The 18809-nt window shown below is 34.1% G+C and overlaps 1 protein-coding gene across 11 annotated transcripts in view; it reads left to right on the forward strand.

Moving 5' to 3' along the window:
• LOC105833113 (peripheral plasma membrane protein CASK) overlaps positions 1–18809 on the forward strand; it is a 189865-nt gene that overhangs the window by 58559 nt on the left and 112497 nt on the right. Inside the window, exon 1 of one of the 11 annotated variants that reach the window (XM_012674574.3) lies at positions 9805–11213. The exons of the other annotated variants lie outside the window; for them this stretch is intronic. Within the exon in view, the coding sequence (XP_012530028.1) occupies positions 10395–11213 (819 nt within the window). The 5' untranslated portion in view covers positions 9805–10394. Of the gene's footprint in view, positions 1–9804; positions 11214–18809 lie in introns of those variants that run through there. 11 annotated transcript variants of the gene reach the window in all.

Consider the following 18809-nt stretch of genomic DNA (forward strand, 5'->3'; position numbering starts at 1 on the left):
ATGTTATTGCCATTTGGCTACGTTAAATGTTTGACGTATGTAATTTGTTCGCTGAAACAATTTGTTCGCTTTAACGTGATCCCACGAGATTTTCATTCCATGCAAAAATAATCGAAACAACTCACATAATGTCATCACATAAGGTTCACTAATATAAACCATTGGTACATATGATAATTTTAATTAGCTCGCGCTACTGTGCACCGATTATTCCATATTTTTCTTCGCCCATTCACGATAATCCATGGGCCTTAATTTCCTCTTATCAATAATTTCGAGTGTTATACGACGGCAATGTGTGCGTTGTATATTGGTAGCGGCGGTCAACGCGCTGGGTAATCGTCGCACGAAGTGTCGATGATGAAAAGCGGAAGCAGGACGTAATTGAATCACAATGAGATTCAATTTATTAAGGTTATCAATTATTGATTGGCCCTTGAATTATATTCGTAACGCGAGGTTCCGCAAAAAGCCCATCATAAATCGCGAGCCCGACATTGCTGCATTTAAACGAACCCTCGGGAATGTCCCCGCGTTCGTTTAGAAATTCTTGATAAAATAAATGTGACGGAGATAAAGTAGGAACGAAAAAAATTCACTTTAACCTCCTATGATACGGAATGCATGAGGGCGGAATATAGTAAAACACGTTGTGCGTTACGTTTACATGAGTACAAAACAGAAAAAAGAAACAGGAGTATTCCTGAAACGCACGTTAACGCGACCAAATATGACGCGGGCAGCATGACATACCTAGCGAGTATTTTATTTATCTCGCGAAATATACTTTTGTGTTGTGGAAAGTAGTAATTTATCTTAATTTTACTTTATTTGAAAACTTTTATATCTCAAATTTTAAGAATATAACAATTAACAATCTCTCTCTCTCTCCCTTTTTCTCTTGTTACATTTTTTCTACATGTGTGTTTTGATATATTAATGCATAAAATATAATAAACTGTATTTTTGCACACGTATTTGTGGAAAATATGTAAAACCTTCAATTAGCTCTGAGAATTTATAACGCTGTTTTATTTTTCTAGTGAATCGCGTAACGATCAATACTCCCAAATCTTAATTCATTTTTTGTCTTAATATGTATATTTTTTTAAACTAAATATCATCTATCAAATACATTTCTGATACAACGTAAAAATTAATGTAAAAATGTGTTAATACTACTCAGGCTTAGCTGAATATGGAACTACCACTTATACGAATTAGGGATGTCAGTTACTTGAGTTTGGCAAGGTTTCTAGAACACATTCGTTACTAATGTCTGATTATGCGGAACGACAAAATCCGCAGTCGGATGTTATACATACATTTTTTGCATAAAGCCCAGATTCGCATGATAATCTTGTGAAATTGCGTGTAATGAATTTAGAGAATATCACATTGAAAGACTCGATTCATTCTACTACAAGATTGATGTTCACTTCTACATTGTAGACAATGCAGACAATGGAAATTATCGTGTCTACAGTGTACATCGAAAGTTCTTTTTTCTGGTTTTTTAACAATTATGGACTTGTAAAAAGAGCCTTTCTTTCCGACGGAATATCGCTTGCGGGCTTAATTGCTCTCCTTTTCTTACTGTTGTGGCATACACTCGTTCAAATTCGCGATTTCAATGCGTGGCTGTAATGGTACCATTGTATCGTGTCGCCCTTGATTTATTTACATCCGCGTTTGCAGTCTTCATTTGGTGGTCTCACAGCCTTGGTGCAGTATATGATAAATCGAGGCTATACCGGTGGAATGGTAACGCGGACAGGCCCAGTGTGACAGAATGATATATCGTGAACGGTAATGCGCTCGCGTGAGCCCGCGCGTAATTACGAACGACGTCCGATTAAACTTATAATCGTACGTAATTAAAACTCTTAATTGCTTCAATAAGTATCCGTCGAGTTCTGCAGCGAGAGAAACGGTTTCGTTTCCATCGTTTGCCGCCTCCTTTCTTTCGGCTTGGTGTAAACACCAAGACAGCGAGCTCGCATCCATCTTTCTCTATTACTTCTTCTTTGAAAGTAAGACGAGGACGCGGAGGCGCGATCGATGCGGTGCCGTGTCGTTAATCTTCGGCGGATACAATTCGAAATTCTCTCTCACACGCGTATGGTCAGGTATCAATGCGCGCATATATATTTTCTTGCATCGTTATGCTATAGCTATCGATATTGAATAGTTTCCTCCGGCGTTGACATCGAAATGCATAAAGCCGCCGTCCTGAACCGCTGAACCAGGAATGATCGGCATGCGCGATTTAGATACAGCTTGGCGTGGAAAAGTTTTGATCGTGAACTAGAAACGAGAATTTTTGGCACACAATATTATTTTATTGTCTTGTACGTAAATAACTCATTTCATGAACGCTTTGACTTTGAAACTCTGCAATAGCACAAATACATTTTTAGGACAGATTTTGTTTTTATTTATGTCATCATATTTTTAACTTTAATATAATGGTTGTACAACGCGGATATACTTTTTAAAAGTTTCCTGAAGTTTCTGTAAATACAACCTTCCATGTGTCTAACAGAGCTTGAAACGATTGATTGGTGTTACTAGACTGGAAAAATAAATCTTTCGCGCATAGTAACGAGTTATTTAAAGATTCGTCGACGAAAGGCAAATTCATATATAGAAATTAAAATCGAAACTTTTTTTTTATTATTGTAACTTTGTTCCAAATATCTGGCTTTTGCAAAGTGGATAAAAATAACTAATAATATATCTGTTGAAGATATGCTTTTAAATACTTGAACTGTAATATATTGATATCAAAATTGGCGAATGGCATATTTAAGTAAAGTAATACTGAATTAGTTTTTTTGGTTATTGTAAAAAAATACTTGTTAGTTTTTTAGATTTTCAGAAATTCTCCACTTATCGATAAAAATTTAGAAGAGAAAATAATTTGGAATAAGTTATATATGTATATATAAGAAATTGTTTAAAAAGCACTAATATTATTATTATTTAGCAAAAACTATTGCTGTATTGTATGATATAATAATATATACACACACACATACACACAAATTATTAGAAAATGCAGCTTTGGTCAGCCACAGTTATTATTTAGACTTTAGACAATTTGAATTATTTGAATAGTGACTAATTTCTTAATTTCCTTGTCCGAATAAAAAGTATTATTTTTGTTCATATAGCTGACGTCACGATACTATATAAATCATAAAGATAAATTGAAAATCGTTCGGTTCGTTAGATATTTAATGTGTATTTGATTGCGTATATATTCTGCATCAGAGATAGGTGACATAATGAGAGACAGGAGAATTATTCAGGTGAAATTGTTAATTAAAATTTGCCTTGATTTTTCATGCTGTCAGTTTTGTGTGACATCGTAAGCTTATAATTATTATTTTATTAATGAAAATTTATTCTTTTTAAACTACTTAATATGAGAAGTTTTTTCAATTTAATGTAAAATAGTTTAGCCGAAGAGTTGTATTCGTAAAAACATTGCCAGAGTTCGAGAAAAATAAAGATCTGTAATAAATATTCTCTGCAGTAGTTCTGAAGTTTTAACGCGGAAGGTAATGAATTGACCGCGCATATTTTACTTTCTTTAATTCCGTATTTGCGTTTTACAAATGACTTATTTAATTTTCTAGCAACTTTATTTTTGAATTAATATAAACATTTTTCATGTTAAAGAAAATTGATAGTTATTTAATGCCTATATTTCGTGAAAGTAAATGTTCTATTTATTATTTGTTTTATTTACTCAACTTTTTATAAGTAAAACATGTAAAAAGAAGCTGTAGAATATTATTTGCAAATAATGAAGATAATTTGCAAAGATCGAATTACATTTTAGGAAACAGGTTAATTTTTTATTTTTTATATAAAAATTTACTGTGAAAATTTGTAAATAAGTATCGACCGAACAATTTCAAAGAATGCATGTCATCACACTTCATCTTCTATAGAAGATTCCCAATATTTTGCGTCATGCTGGGATAACTTGGAACATATGTGCATCCGCTAACCCAATTTGTTGCATTACTTTGATAGAGAGATCATTCACCGGAAAATACGAGGCGGAAAATGTCGGACGCGTGTTATAAAGATCTATGGCTATGTATTTGCGACGAGAATGATTCCGACGTTAGGTATTCGTTTATGGAAATTTTGATGTATGACTCTACTAACCACACAAGGTACATATTAACATTTTATGGTGTGTACTATAAGAAATATAGGTAGGCAGATGTATCAAGGGAAAGAAACGTTATTTTTGTATAAAAGCATATAAAATCATGCTAACACAAGAAACGTTTTGTGAATAAGAAAGAGAGTAATATATAACTTCTCCACGGAATAGAAAATGTTAGGGACAATTATGAGATAGTATTTACGAGAGATCTTTTTTTGAAAGCCTATCTATCACGACCCTCACGAAGGATTAATATTATTAAGAGCTACTTAAATATAATTTACTAGTATTGCGCGCAATTTTGAAGACACTGGTTCTGATAAAGCGAGCTATGGTCTTTTAAAATTCAACTGCTGTACTTTATTCTTTCCTATAGAATATTATGGAATAATGTGTAAGTTGATTTAAAGTTATGAATTTCTTAATTTCCGTGCATTCATGCTTTTATAAGTTTTTTTCCCATTTTTTCGTAACCACAAAGTAGTGTCTCTAGACAATATCCTAGATCTAAGATAATTATGCATTATTGTTGAAAAGACCCTTTTGCAGTACAGTGCAGAATAGAAAGTGATTAAAGCGCGCTAGGTCAGACCGTGACCTAACAACGTTCAGTAGTAAAACCATGTTCGGTGTCTGACCGCGTTTAGTTGTTTGCGAAGTAAATCAACTCGTTTCAGTGCTTATATTCACGAATAGCCATTTAATTAATTAATATTATTTAATTATTTAGCACGTTTATTTTTTCATTGTAATAACATGAACACACATGCTGTCATAATACTGAAATTATTTATTAGCAATTATTGAGAACTTTATACGAAGTTATGATATGTTATTTTAAAAAGTTGTTTTATTTTTATTATATTATTTTTGTATTTTCATGCATTTTAATAAAAAAGAATTAAATTCTATATAGTATACATTTTTTAATTAAATTATTGTTTACTTATGTTGTATAAATTTATTGTATATTACTTACATTGCTTGTAATAATAATTACATGGTACAAATACGTTTTGTCATACTTAGTCATACTACATTAAAAAAACAATTTTAATGCATCTCTATATAGATAATTATGGATTTTGCAAAGGCTTAAAGCGAATCCTAGATAAGAGGATTGAAAATAATCGAATAGAGTGCGAGCTACTCAGTATATTGCATGATTCTATGTCTGGATAAGCATGAATATTAGCTGATATTATGTGTCAGTTTTTATCAGAAAAAGCATTTGTACCTATGTTTAAAATAAAGTATTATCTACGTTATAAAAAAAAGGTTACATGTTCCCTTAGAAAGAAATTGCTGTGAAAAGAACAAATGCATAAGAGTGTGATACTCATATCGAACGTTGACGTTACGATAAATGAAATACAAATAATACGTGTAGATTTTATCTATTCAAATAGCGATGACCAAGGAATCGATTGCGCGGGGAATACTAATGACATTTGTAATTCATCAGCTTGCGTCCTTATCATTGGATATACATTAACACGAGTTAATCTGAAGCAATTATTTAATGAAAGTATTATACAAAACTACTTTTTATTGTATTTTGAAATATAGCATATAAATGTACAATTCAAATTTGTGCAATTGGAAAAAAATTGAAATTTTTAGCATGAATAATTTACTTTCTTCTAAATATGTTAATTAATTAGTATAATGGTTATTTGTTAATATGATTACCGAGTAATTACAGCTTTAACATATGCGACGCAGTTGACTTTGCGAGCGTGGTTCGACTCAAACACGGTTTTACTGCTGTACGCTCTTGAATCGCGGTCTGACCTAGAACGCTTTGTATTATCTATGTTGTACTGTAACAGGATTATTTGAACGAAAATGCTTGATTATCTCAGGCCTTTTGATTTGTTGTTTGCATCAACAACTATAAATAGGAAATGAATCACACGAATAAGTACTATATTTAAAACGTTGATCAAGAAATGATTTTATCACGAATATTTTTCGTATTATAATAAGAAATTATGCATACGCATATCAATGTCAAATTTGCTTTTCTCATGGAGAATATAAATTTTATAAGCAATAAAGCTAAACTTTGGCAAGTCTCTTTATTCTACAAATTACACAAAGGTCTCGTAAATAGGACAAGGACGCTTTAAGTAAGTGACCATACATACTTGAACGCAATTAGTAACAGGATCTTTTAGAAAATAGCATATCATTAAGCTAAATTAGGGTGCTTTCTGAGGGACTGAATTAGTATACAAAATATTAATTACGCAGAAGATTACCAATTTCAGTGTTCGATGCCAATACGAATACATTATCAATGATCGATATGCGCATTTGAGCAGGACGTAGTAACATTTCATAGATTCTCTTAGAAATTAATAGGAATATACGTCTGATGTTTGCAAATTTGCTTTATAGATTATTTATATTTAACACGATTTTATTGATATGACATAACTATTGACGTTATACGTTATCAGTAAATGCCACAATTTCTGTTCAATGTGTCACATGCGAATATGGCTTATCGAATCTTTTCAATTATTTATGTTGCGAATTGTTAATAAACGCGTGGTCACAAAAATTCTCATGTAAAATTTCTCGCTTATTGGCAAAGCATTTTATCTAAATGACATTAAATAATTTAATTGTATGTTAGACATGCTATTCAAAAATGAAATTTTTATTAATATGAATTACTATTTGTTGTGAAGACAATAATTTAGATAATATTCTGTAATTGATATCTAACATGATAATACTGTGTAAATGTTTTGAACTTCTTGACGATATCGATTATTATATGAGAATGCGGAAGATCTAGTGACACTACGGTTTTTTTTGAATATACACATATAGAGATATAGGTCAGCCTTGGAATGTAGGTTAGCGTGTCATGTTTTTGCTGAGAAACGTGAACGAGATGCAAGAATCATTGTCATGTCCAAGTATAAAATTTTAATAAACTTTGAATTTAATATACAGTATATGAATAGATTTTTAAATACCAGTTAGTATAATTTAAAAAAAATTTAATAAAAAATATTTTTATGTACTATTTTGAAGTAATTTGGAAACATTACGTATGTGTAATCGACGATAATAACCCTTCGAATAATGCAAAAATTTAGAGTGTATTGAAAGTGATTATTTTGGAGGTAAGAGGTGTGTGCATAGAAAATTAGCATCGTTGCTAAATGATAACAGAATACATTCAAGGGTTACACTGCTGGCGTCAAACGATGAATTATTCAGGATGCATGATGTAATGGCGAATGCTTGTTTAGCTTGCAGCTAGAAATTTGACTTGCATCATTTTAATTTAAAAAAGGAGTGACTCAAATAGCTTCATTACATTATCTAACCAAAATAATGTATAAAATATGATAATTACAAAGATTATTCTTAAATTTATTGAGATTATTCTTAAATTTATTGAGATTATTCTTAAATTTTGCTTATAGTGCAAATTTTTTATATTTTTTAAACACACTTTATTATAATTATGTGTCTAGTATTGTAATGATTTTTTTGGAAATGATTGACATATAAATAATTTATAATGTAATGAAAGTCAAGATTTCGCACAATATATTAGTTTTCTTTATACAGAAAAATTAACTGTGTTCTAGTTGTAACTGTCGTGCTGAATTAAATATATAAATATATACATATATATGTGTGTGCGTGCGTGTGTGTGTGTGTTGTGTTTGAATATTGTTTCAACTTTTGATTTTTTAGATCTCCAAATGGTATATAATTTGACAATTCAATATTGTATTGTGCATGTCAATAGAAATTTTTTTTATTGTGCGTAGTTGAGTTATATCAATATAGATTGAATTTTTTTTACAAGCTTAACTATTCAATCATCGTAGAAGTTTTACAAGAGGCACGTTGATTTGTATCGAATACACATAGTAAAAGATTCGCTACGTAGTAATTACGCGTTGAAAAGAAAGATTGTTTAATTTAACTAAAATTTATATTACCTGATGATATCAATTAAAACGGGAACATTATCATATTAGCAGTATTGTCAGCTACTCTAGAGAATTTTTAATATTTTCTTCTTATTTACGTTTTTAAAATAGTCACTATGATAAAATTTCCGATACTGCATCATTTTTAATGACAGTTTTCTTGATCGATTCAGAATTTATTTTATCTTTAATCGAGAATTTTTATTTTTGTACATGTGTATGAAACTTACTAATAACAAAAATGATGGAAATGTGTTATAAATAATGATTCTTTTCAACATAGCGGCTACGTAAAAACTAATTTTAAATTGAACACTGAATTTGTTATTTAAAAATAATACGATATAGAGTACTCTGCCTGTTTATTGCTCACTTGCGTACATCAGTACGCACTCGCATTTCTCCCTTGTGTATTCTTGTAAAATATTTATTCATACAGTTTACTGACTCTAGGGAATACCATTCGATCGGGGGGGAAAAGGCTCTACTTCAATATATTATTCACATAGGAACCACGGATTCTGAATTTGGAAAACTTAATTTGATATTAAATCAATCATTTCTTTCTCTATAAATTATATCCTTTGTTATTCAATACCATTACTGTTGCTAATAATTTTAAATTTTAGATATTTTAGATCTTAATAATTGTTTTGCTCAAATAAATTTACTTTGTGTCAACATTCAATAAGATTTGTCAGTAGTAATTTAAGTTGAGGATAAAGGGTAGGGGGGCGGGGTAGTGAATTGCACTGCGACGTGAAAGCTTACGTGTAATTAATAGCTTTAAGAGAGCATCTATCTAACGCTTGAACGACACGGGAATTGGGGATAGTGTGTACGGGAATGAAACGTAGCGTCAGGAGAGCCACCTACTCGTGAAGGAATCGATCGACCGTTTTTCATTCACGCGCCTTTGGTGTATGGGACGTATGCTAGGACCCGATATTCGGTCTCCAATCATGCACACCGGCCTTTCCTTTCCTATGCAACGCATCGAACTTTCGATGTTTTCCCTGACCTGTTTCAGTTGGCTTCCTCAAATTATAAAGGAATTGGCATTCAGATGAGACGAAAGAAATTAAGAAAGAATCAATCATTTCTAATTTTTGAAAAGAATAGTTTAATAAATACACCACAACGACATAAACGTATGAGAGAATAAAAACGAGAGAGAAAGAGAAGAAACGGACATTCAGAAGCGAAAGAGTGGCACTCGAATGAGATCGGATATAAGAGCAGCGGGGGTGAGTTTTAAGGAAAGTGAGAGGAAAGGATGATAAACGATAATCGACAAATTCGATGATTGCTCGCGGCAAAGATGCAAGTTGGGGAGACAGTAAGAGAGAAGAGGGATGAAAAGCGAGAGTAGAAGATTAGAAGCGGCACCTCGTGAAGAAGAGAAGAAAGGGGAAACTGCGGTTGTGAGTTGGATCGAGGATAAGGGAGGAGAGTTGAACCGTAGGCGGTGGGCGAACATTGCGGTCCTGAGGGATGAAGGAGAGCCGCGTTGCCGCTGAGGGGTTGGTGATGCTGGCGGATGAGACACGCGGCCGGGGGTATAGAAGGGTATACGTGTGGGAGGGATGACTAGGTGGCGGGTGGGAAGAGGAGTGAGGGTGGCTGTCGAGGATAGTGGGTCGGTCGGCTGGTTTGCGTGGAGGGACTGCGCGGCAGTCGAGGCTACGAGGTTCAGTGTTGGGGAGCGCGGCATCGCGATGCGTCGGTTTTCCGTCGCTGCCGCACTCGCGCACGGGTTTCTACATCGTTCGAACTGTTTCCTAGTTCGCGAGGAAACTGTTGGATAGCCGATATTTCACTTTCATTTCACGTTTCTCGATTTTCGTTCATGATTTTCTGTTTTACAAACGCGGCCCTGTCTTTCGGCCTCGTTCTTCGTTCGCGTCTCTCCTATCCGACAGTCACCCTCGCGTGCTCTTCCACGCGATTCTGTTGGTGTGCCTATTTTTTTTTGTGTGTGTGTCTGTACGTCGCCGCGGATCTCGGATCACGGTGTCTTCTCTGTGCTCGTTCGCTCGTTCGCCAATCTGGAGCGCGTTTCTCGAAGGCGTGCGACGTGACGCGTCGTGACGCGCCAGCGACAACGCGCGTTAATCCTCGCGAGTGACAGTGCGTGACAACGCGACGACGGATAAGAGCGGATCATGGCACCGGATAGGGCCATGCGGCTGCGAGAACCCTGAGTACGGGTGCACTAGCGGCGGCTCGCAACGGCAATGGATCATCCGTACGCGGGCGGTTGGGTACCTCAAGGTCACGGTGGCGGTGGCGGTGGCGGTGGCGGTGGTGGCGGAGTGCTCGGCGGAGGCAGCGGCGCGGCGACGATACCGCGATGTTGGGACAGGCCGTGTAGATCGACCGATCCCTCACCGATGCGTCCGTTTGAGCACGGCATGCGCTCGACCGAGGCGATGAGATCGATGGAGTCGATGCGATCGATCGACTCCATCATACGTCAGCCGCCGTCCGAACCGATGCGTGCCTCCGTCGAACATCATCAATCCATGCGACCGATGGAAGGAATGAGCAGGTCGATGGAGCAAATCCGCACGGAGCAACCGCGATCGGTCGTAGATCATCCCGTCGCTCCGTCCTCGATGTCACCGGGCAGTATAGGGAGCGGCAGTATGGACCGCGGCCGTATGATCCGTGCCATAGAACATCCCTGCCGGCTAAAAGATCACGCTAGTTACGTTCACGATCATCATCACTTCGGAAGGCCTCACGAGCACGGCTGTCGATCAACGGAGCACGTATCGCGGCTGGAGCATCGGCAGCACGAAGCGCAGCATCCGGGTAGACCGCCGGTCGACCATCCATCCGTACGACCGCCTATGAACTATTCCTGCAGATCCCTCGATCACGCCCCCGGCCGACCTATGCCCATGGACTGCGTGATTTTTGGCCCGCATACTCATCCACCGCCACCCAGACTGCCCGCGGAAAGCCCGTTTCGCATCAACTGTCCCGTACACAGTCCCTTCCGGTTCAGATTCCCAAACGGCGCCGGCACCGAGTATCACTCCCATTCACAGGTAAAGCGTGCACTCGCGTATCCGCAACATGTCGCCTATTGTCTGAGTGAGATGAGGACGATACTATTGTTCGTTTCTTCGTTCGTTATTGGGATTGCGCGATTTATATTTATATCCACATATTTAAATGGACCGATAGACATAGATGGTATAATCCGCAGGATCTCCACGTGCGGTTTCATAATGAATAAGAACGATGTAGGTCCATTAATAATGTTTGAAGAACAAGGAAAATCTATCAGATAGATAGGAACGTGATTTAAAAAGTTGCTTTCCACAATTTTTCTAACTGCTGATTATATAAATTAATATATGATATATAAATTAATTTAATGTAATTTTAATTTATATATATATGGACATTAATATAATATTTAGTGCAACATGAACATTTAGTAAATTTCAAATATTTACTTTCTGTGCGTGATTTATTGTATATTATTTTAATTTTGTTGTAATAACTATTTTGAAAATTAAAATAAGAAAATATCGAAAATTTATTCTGCGATAGAATGGCAGCATTTTCATTCTAATTGATATTGGATGCTATAGATTTTAATTAAATTGAACAATCTTACTCTCACAGCATTATTAATACACAACTACGTTTGTTTAAATTTAAATTATTTTAATGAATTATTCTAATTATTATGTAATAAAATATACAAGGTATAAATATCTGTATATTTTATTAAGTAATAATTTTAATATTTTGCATATTTCTCAGATTGTACATATTTTGTGAGTGAAAATTGAAAGAGAATTAGTATGTGAATAATGAATGTGAATTTAATTTTATAAATGGATGTTTACATTCTGAGCATATTAAGCAAATATACATAAATTAAACAGTTATATGAAGTTCTTTTATACACTTTTTGTCGAAATTGCATTTAAGCGCAACATATTCGACTCTAAAACCATCTTGTCATAAAGTTTCAGGCAAATCTACTTACCGTTCATTGTCAACCTAAGTTCACAAAGTGTTTTAGTAAACATTAGTCCTTCCAGGCTGAAGCTTAATGCAAGGATTTAGGTACGCTTAATACGAAAAGCGGATATTCTAATTCCTTGAATAACCTAAGCCGTATAACTTTCCGGGAATCAAATAGTTCACCTTTGTAGTAACATAATTTCAAAACGAAAGATTTTCTTCGAATTAAATGCACGCTGGATGAACATGTTCTCGAATTTTATGGAATTTTCACAGACAACCGTTGAATTTTTCTCTCTGTGCATACGAACGATAACGAGAACGCGAGAGAATCGAGCCCTACATTTTATTCTGATGCTGTAATATACCGGGGATGACTATCGGGCGTGAACCTAATTCCATTATACATGACAACCGGAAATTTTCTCTCGCATTATCGCGCTAGCTTTCTCACTGAAATTTCACGTGAGCGCGTACTACAAGTTTATTCCGTGGCGTTTATTCCATAAGAAAAATGCATCGCGCTTGTTTGGACCATGGTGTATAAAGTGCGATCCGCAGTCGCGTCTAGATTGAGATTGCTCTCAGAATGTATCGCACGTTTGCACGTAAAAATAGTAGGAAAAACGCACACAACTATTCGTTTGGCAAGCCAGTTCGCTCGACACGGGAGAATTAATGTCGCCAATATATGCCACGCACGATGTGCTGTACGCCAGAATATTTTTTGAAAATTGTGCGAAATGGAAGAATCTCGTAATCTCTGCTGCGCATTGAATTCTTCGGCGTACCTTCCAATATTTATGAGCTAATTTGCAGAGCCTCGAATGAAAAAAAAGATACAATGCCGGTCTCATTGTTTTGGAATACTGCAATGGAAAATGAATAAAGCTCAAAGTGTGTTCAACTTTTGTTTTTTAGCTTATTTTTGTTTAATTCCGTGTATTTTATTTCATTTCCGTAAAAATGAATGAAACAGAACAGAAATTTTTAGAACAGAAGTTCGCACTTGCGTTTTTTGTTAATATTATATAAATGTGATTTGTTATATTTTACTGCAGAGTCTGATTTCATATTAGATAGGGAAACTCATATGTCGCAATATTTTAATTTCTATTGTAGTTAGAGCTTTTCATCGGAATTTGAAACGTGATATCGAGGCTTAATGAATGGGTCGGAAGTCATTATCTATGAGATAGTAATACGGAATCGATTGCATCATGTATTACACGTGCAAGATAGATAATAATAGATGTAGCTCCATATCTCCGAGCTATTCCTTTGACGAATTTGTAAATGAGATTACTATGTAACTGTGGTACTCGCATCTGCAGATCGCAGCTGCGAATACGACCACAACATGGTTAGTTAGATCGGTCGTAGAATATAGATTCTAAACTACGTTCCGTGCCATTGCAGCGTTAGAAACGGTCCAAAACACGATGTGCAAGCTTACTTCAGTGGACATTAGTCCGTGCTTACGCACATATATTTGATCATTTGATAAAATCACATATGGACATATCACTGTACTTACTATAAATGTCTTCATTCTTATTGCAGTATCATACGGTTTTGATCACAAGCGTTACGTAATACGTATGATATATTTATTCAGCATTATTGTAAAATAAGTTCCTATATTTATGCAAATTGTCTTTTCTTAATTTATGAAACGTATATTTTTGGTAACAAGATTGTTAAAGTGCTAATTATTCTTAAATTATGAATGAATGAAAATCGACATACTTCTTTGGTGAGAAACGATTTATGCTCTGACAATATTATTTCGAAATAAATTGGAACATTTAGTCGACGATTTTTATTATTGGATGAAATGTTAATTTTTCGGTCATTTTAAATTTGTAATACCTCACTCATATGTATCAACTATATTATCTATTTAATTTTTATATTATATATCTGTCGGTGTGTAAAATATTAATCATTTTACAGAACAACGCTTCAGTTGACGTTGTAAATTCTATCAGTTGTAGCTGCCGCAATTGGATGGCAGTGTATTTAATTCGAAAATAATTCTTCATTACTCTCTCGCGGTTTGGATGATTAAGCGATAATCCCATTTTGGTTTTCTATTGTATTATCTTCTACAAAAGCGATATTTACGTTTACATTAAAATACCATTATTGCTACAAATTTCTAATTCGAAATTCTATTACTTTGAAACGTACAATTCTGGATTCTCAATGCTAAATATGCTACTCAGAAATGTACGTTTTGTCTACGTTACACTTTATCTTTATGTACGCAAATTGCGACATAACGTTAGACAAATTCTCCATCATCATGCTTTAACCAAATGAGATACGTCAAGAATTCCCAGCACAGAATGGCGCGAAAATTTCTCACGCCCCCAACGTGAAGATCGGTGGGAACCGAGGGATTCTTAGTCTCGCGGATCCTACTGAGCGACGCTACGTCGTCTAACCGTAATCGCGAGAAACCCAATTTATCAAGCCTTCCTCCGACCCATCAAGCATGCTCTGCACCGCGTCTCGCCGTTTTTCTTTATGCCATTCCTCGCGCTTTCCCAACCCGGACCGACGGAGACACTGGCAACTGTCGTCACCATGCCTGGGTCTTTTACAATGTCGCGTGGTTTACGTGCCTTTCGTACCAAAAACGGCGATCCCAGACGTCGACGTTACTTCTCTCTATCTGGCATGACGGTTATTATCGCTATGCGCTTCTTTTATGATATTGAGCAAATACGTATATCGAATTATTACGTAGAGCGATCCTCACGTTCACGGATAGTATCGAGCATTGTGATCTAAAGCCGCATTCGTTTCAAACGCATATCTCCGCATCAAAACGTGATAACATTTCAGGTTCCGATTTCGCTGATACGATGTGCGACGATTGTCGCAGTATTTGACACGAACTAACATTTTATACCCAGGTTAGCACACTCTGTTACGGTAAATGGTGTCGTTAGAGAAACAAAGCGCGTATTGCATAAAATAGTTTTTAATTTCCAGTGGACAGACATCTCTCTTTCTCTTCTGTTATGTTTTAACAGTTTTTAAATTCGATTTACTTGCGCATTTAGAATAAAGCTTGGTTCATACGGCAAATCGTTTATGTTTCTCGTTGTGTTTTTAGTTATGACACAGTACGTGCTTCACGCTACGAAGACATATTTTTCATTTGACGTAATTATTATCTTACAATGGTGAATAGAATAGACAGAGATTTCAAAATATATGAAATATTTTACAATCTTCAAATCCAATGACATATGACAGGCCGTATTTCACGATACGAATTATCGTCGCGAAAAGGGTTGGATTATGGCAAACTGTGCAAACCAGATTTCGCTGATGGGAAAGAAAGAGAGATACGAGAAATAAAAAAAGAATATAAAGGTCGCCAAAGGCGATCCATCAGGGGACCGTTGTTTGATTTACGAGCATGCTACACCTCGCAACAATTCATTTCATTTATCTTTTTCGTAGTATGTTTTCTTTATGACAGACTGTTCCACACTTTTAGCATGTGTAATTCTTCCAGAAAAAAAGAAAAATCTTACATTGATATATTATTTACATGAAACATCATTTTGTAGGACATAATAATTTAATATAGGAGAAAATTGCCAAATGCGTTTTCCATTTAAGTTATTTTTTTATTATATTTCTATTTGGTATTGATTTATACGCAAATAAACGCTGAAAATTATAGCTTAAGATTTCTACAATGTTGGATCTTTTACGAATAACAATTAATTTAGTATAAAATTTTAGGGTACAATTTAAGCAACTAATTAATAATAACTTTAATCATACTTGTAAGCCTCCTAAATATTAAATTCCCGATATTATAATTATCAATTTAATCTTTATAATAATTTTAAAATATTTTATAATAAATCTTTTTTATGAGCACATATAAATTTAGTATAAAATTGCATGATTACATTATTATCAGCATGAATTGATTAAAAATTAACATTTTTTAAAGTATTATCAGCATACAAAATAATATAAAACTTGTTAAATTTTTGCCTATATTATTTGCTTACATTTTTTTCAATAAATGTGATTTATATTAAGTAAAAAATAAGTAAAAAATATAAGTAAAAAAATAAAATACTGATGTATGATTTTGGCTACCGGTACATATTCAACTCTCTCTTAGTTTCTTTAAAAATATTTTACACTCAAATAACGGATTCATTAATAAACGAAAAGATAGCATTTCTATAAAATATTCACCTTTATGCAATAGATATAATTATCCATAGGATAATTTATCCTTGCGGGTCGTTAGCTACTTTTTTTTAGATGAATGTCTGATCGATGGCCGACATTCTTCTGCGTAAGCGTCCGTTGTTATTCTTGCACACATTTTGTATCATAAAGAAATCTTTGAACGTATTGTATGCTGAAATGTCCTCACATTATACTGCGAATATATCCGGGATCAATTTAAATATGCATCGTATGCTCGCGAAAGTTCGCCATATTCGCGGGCGCAAGATGACGATCTTGGTAAAGCGTGAAACGAAAATCTCTTCGCGGATTCACCTACGAATTTCGGTCTTCAAGCGCTGGAAGTATCAACTTTCAGGCATTACTCGCCGATGCCTCGATAATGCTTCCCCGTTTCCGGAACTTTTCTCTTCTCGCGGCTCTTATACGATAAGAAAGCGCGAGCGGTGCGTTCGTATATTCGATTTAAAAACTTTTCATGCGCCGAATTTCTGAACGTTTGCTTCGAAGACTCGGGACGTATGGCGCACTGACTTTGAAGAAGTTTGTGTCTGGAAATTTTACTTGATGTTGCGATTTTGTATTTCCTGTGATTACCGGTGTATAAAAAAATTGTGTGTGTTCTACTTCACGAATTTGTACGAGAGACAGTAATGAAATATGAGAGATAGGGATTAAAATAAAATTTTACATTTTGTTTATCTTAAAAATTTAACATGATTATTTAAGATGTATTTAAGATCATTTAAGATATTTTTCGAATTATTCGCTATAAAATTGCATTCAAATTTACATATAAAGTAACCTGCAATATTTACAGTATGTTTATCTTACGTTCTCGTACGTTTTAGTATTTTCGTACCTGTGGGATAACGAAGTGCTTGTTTGTTCACATACGAGTAAATATCATGAGATTATTATCTTCTGATGTAGAGCACGAGCTTTTTTAGCAAAAATATGACCCTTAAAAGAAATCTAATACTTCTACTCTCTAAATTGTAATCAGTGTATTTTCACTAATTTGCAGTGGTATACTTATAACTGTGATAATTAGTGAGTATTCACGGACTTTTAGTAATTTTTACTTCAGAATTAGTGTATAATCACTGAAAGATCAGTGTATTTATTTCACTGATTGACAAGTTATAAGTATACCACTGAAATCTGTATTTTTACTGATTTCAGTGATTTTTTACTGATTGTAATTTAGAGAGTAATGTATGAAATTATACTATATGAAGATGATGTGGAATTTTTCCTTTCTCTTTTTATCAAGTATATATATGCGGTTTTATATATAATATATATATAAACGTTTTTTAATTACATAGACATAAATATCTGAAGAATTTTAAAGGTACATGTATTATAACAGATATGTTTCGTGGAAAATGCATAATCTTTTAAAAGAGTAAGGTCTCTCATGTGAACCATTCACAGAAAATTCGATTTGTTCCATTTCGTACGTGACTGCATAACTTCTGACACTTTATGCGTGGAACCGTGAGTAAAATCTATTTTGACTATTTGAAATATGCTCGTTCTGTTCTTGAATAAGTTCCTGTATCGGAACTGTCGAAAGTCGTCACTCTCTAGATTTCTTCAGCCGGAATAAGAAATATGAAATAGACTTTTGCTACAGATATAGAGCTTAATTTATGAACTTCTTACTTATGGCAGAAATTGAATTCCTGTGTATATTTTAAACATATGTATATGTGTGTTTTATATATTAATCACACTTTCATGTATCTTCGATGAAATATCAGAGATAATAAATTAGGAAATAGTATCAAGATATGAAGATTAAACAAAATTTTTTTGACGAACAAAGAAAATATATTTGATTTAAATAACTGAGAGAAATCAAATTTATTATTTAAATTTGATTTTAATTAAAAACAAATTTTTTTTTTGAAAAATTTTTATATCTTAATATTATTTTCTAAATTTATTCTCTCTGATATTTTAATCGAAGATACATGAAAGTGTGATTAATATCACAAGAATGATAGTATCTATAACAATTTTAATACGCTTGTCATTGAATTACGGTTGTTATAACACAGAAATTAATCCTACTTTGAATTCAATAGTGGCAACTAGTCTTCAATATATTCCACTGAAACTATGATTTTGGTTTGTAGTTGGCTTCTGTTTAATCTCTTGTTTCTGAATAAAAGGTTACTGGTTTCTACATCTGTATATAGTTGTATTGTAGTTATGTAGGAAATTTTGTTAACTCCTATATATTATTTTAAATGTACATATATAATAAACTTTTATTACGATGAAGTTGAAGACCATTAATTGTCATAGCGTTTTTATTTATAATATTTTATAATATTTTTCTCAATGTTATGAGTTTCACGTTTCATATGTACGTCATATATAACATTACTGCAAATATTTTTCTCTACTACCGC

Source organism: Monomorium pharaonis, chromosome 6 (genome assembly GCF_013373865.1).
Source record: "Monomorium pharaonis isolate MP-MQ-018 chromosome 6, ASM1337386v2, whole genome shotgun sequence".
Taxonomy (NCBI): domain Eukaryota; kingdom Metazoa; phylum Arthropoda; class Insecta; order Hymenoptera; family Formicidae; genus Monomorium; species Monomorium pharaonis.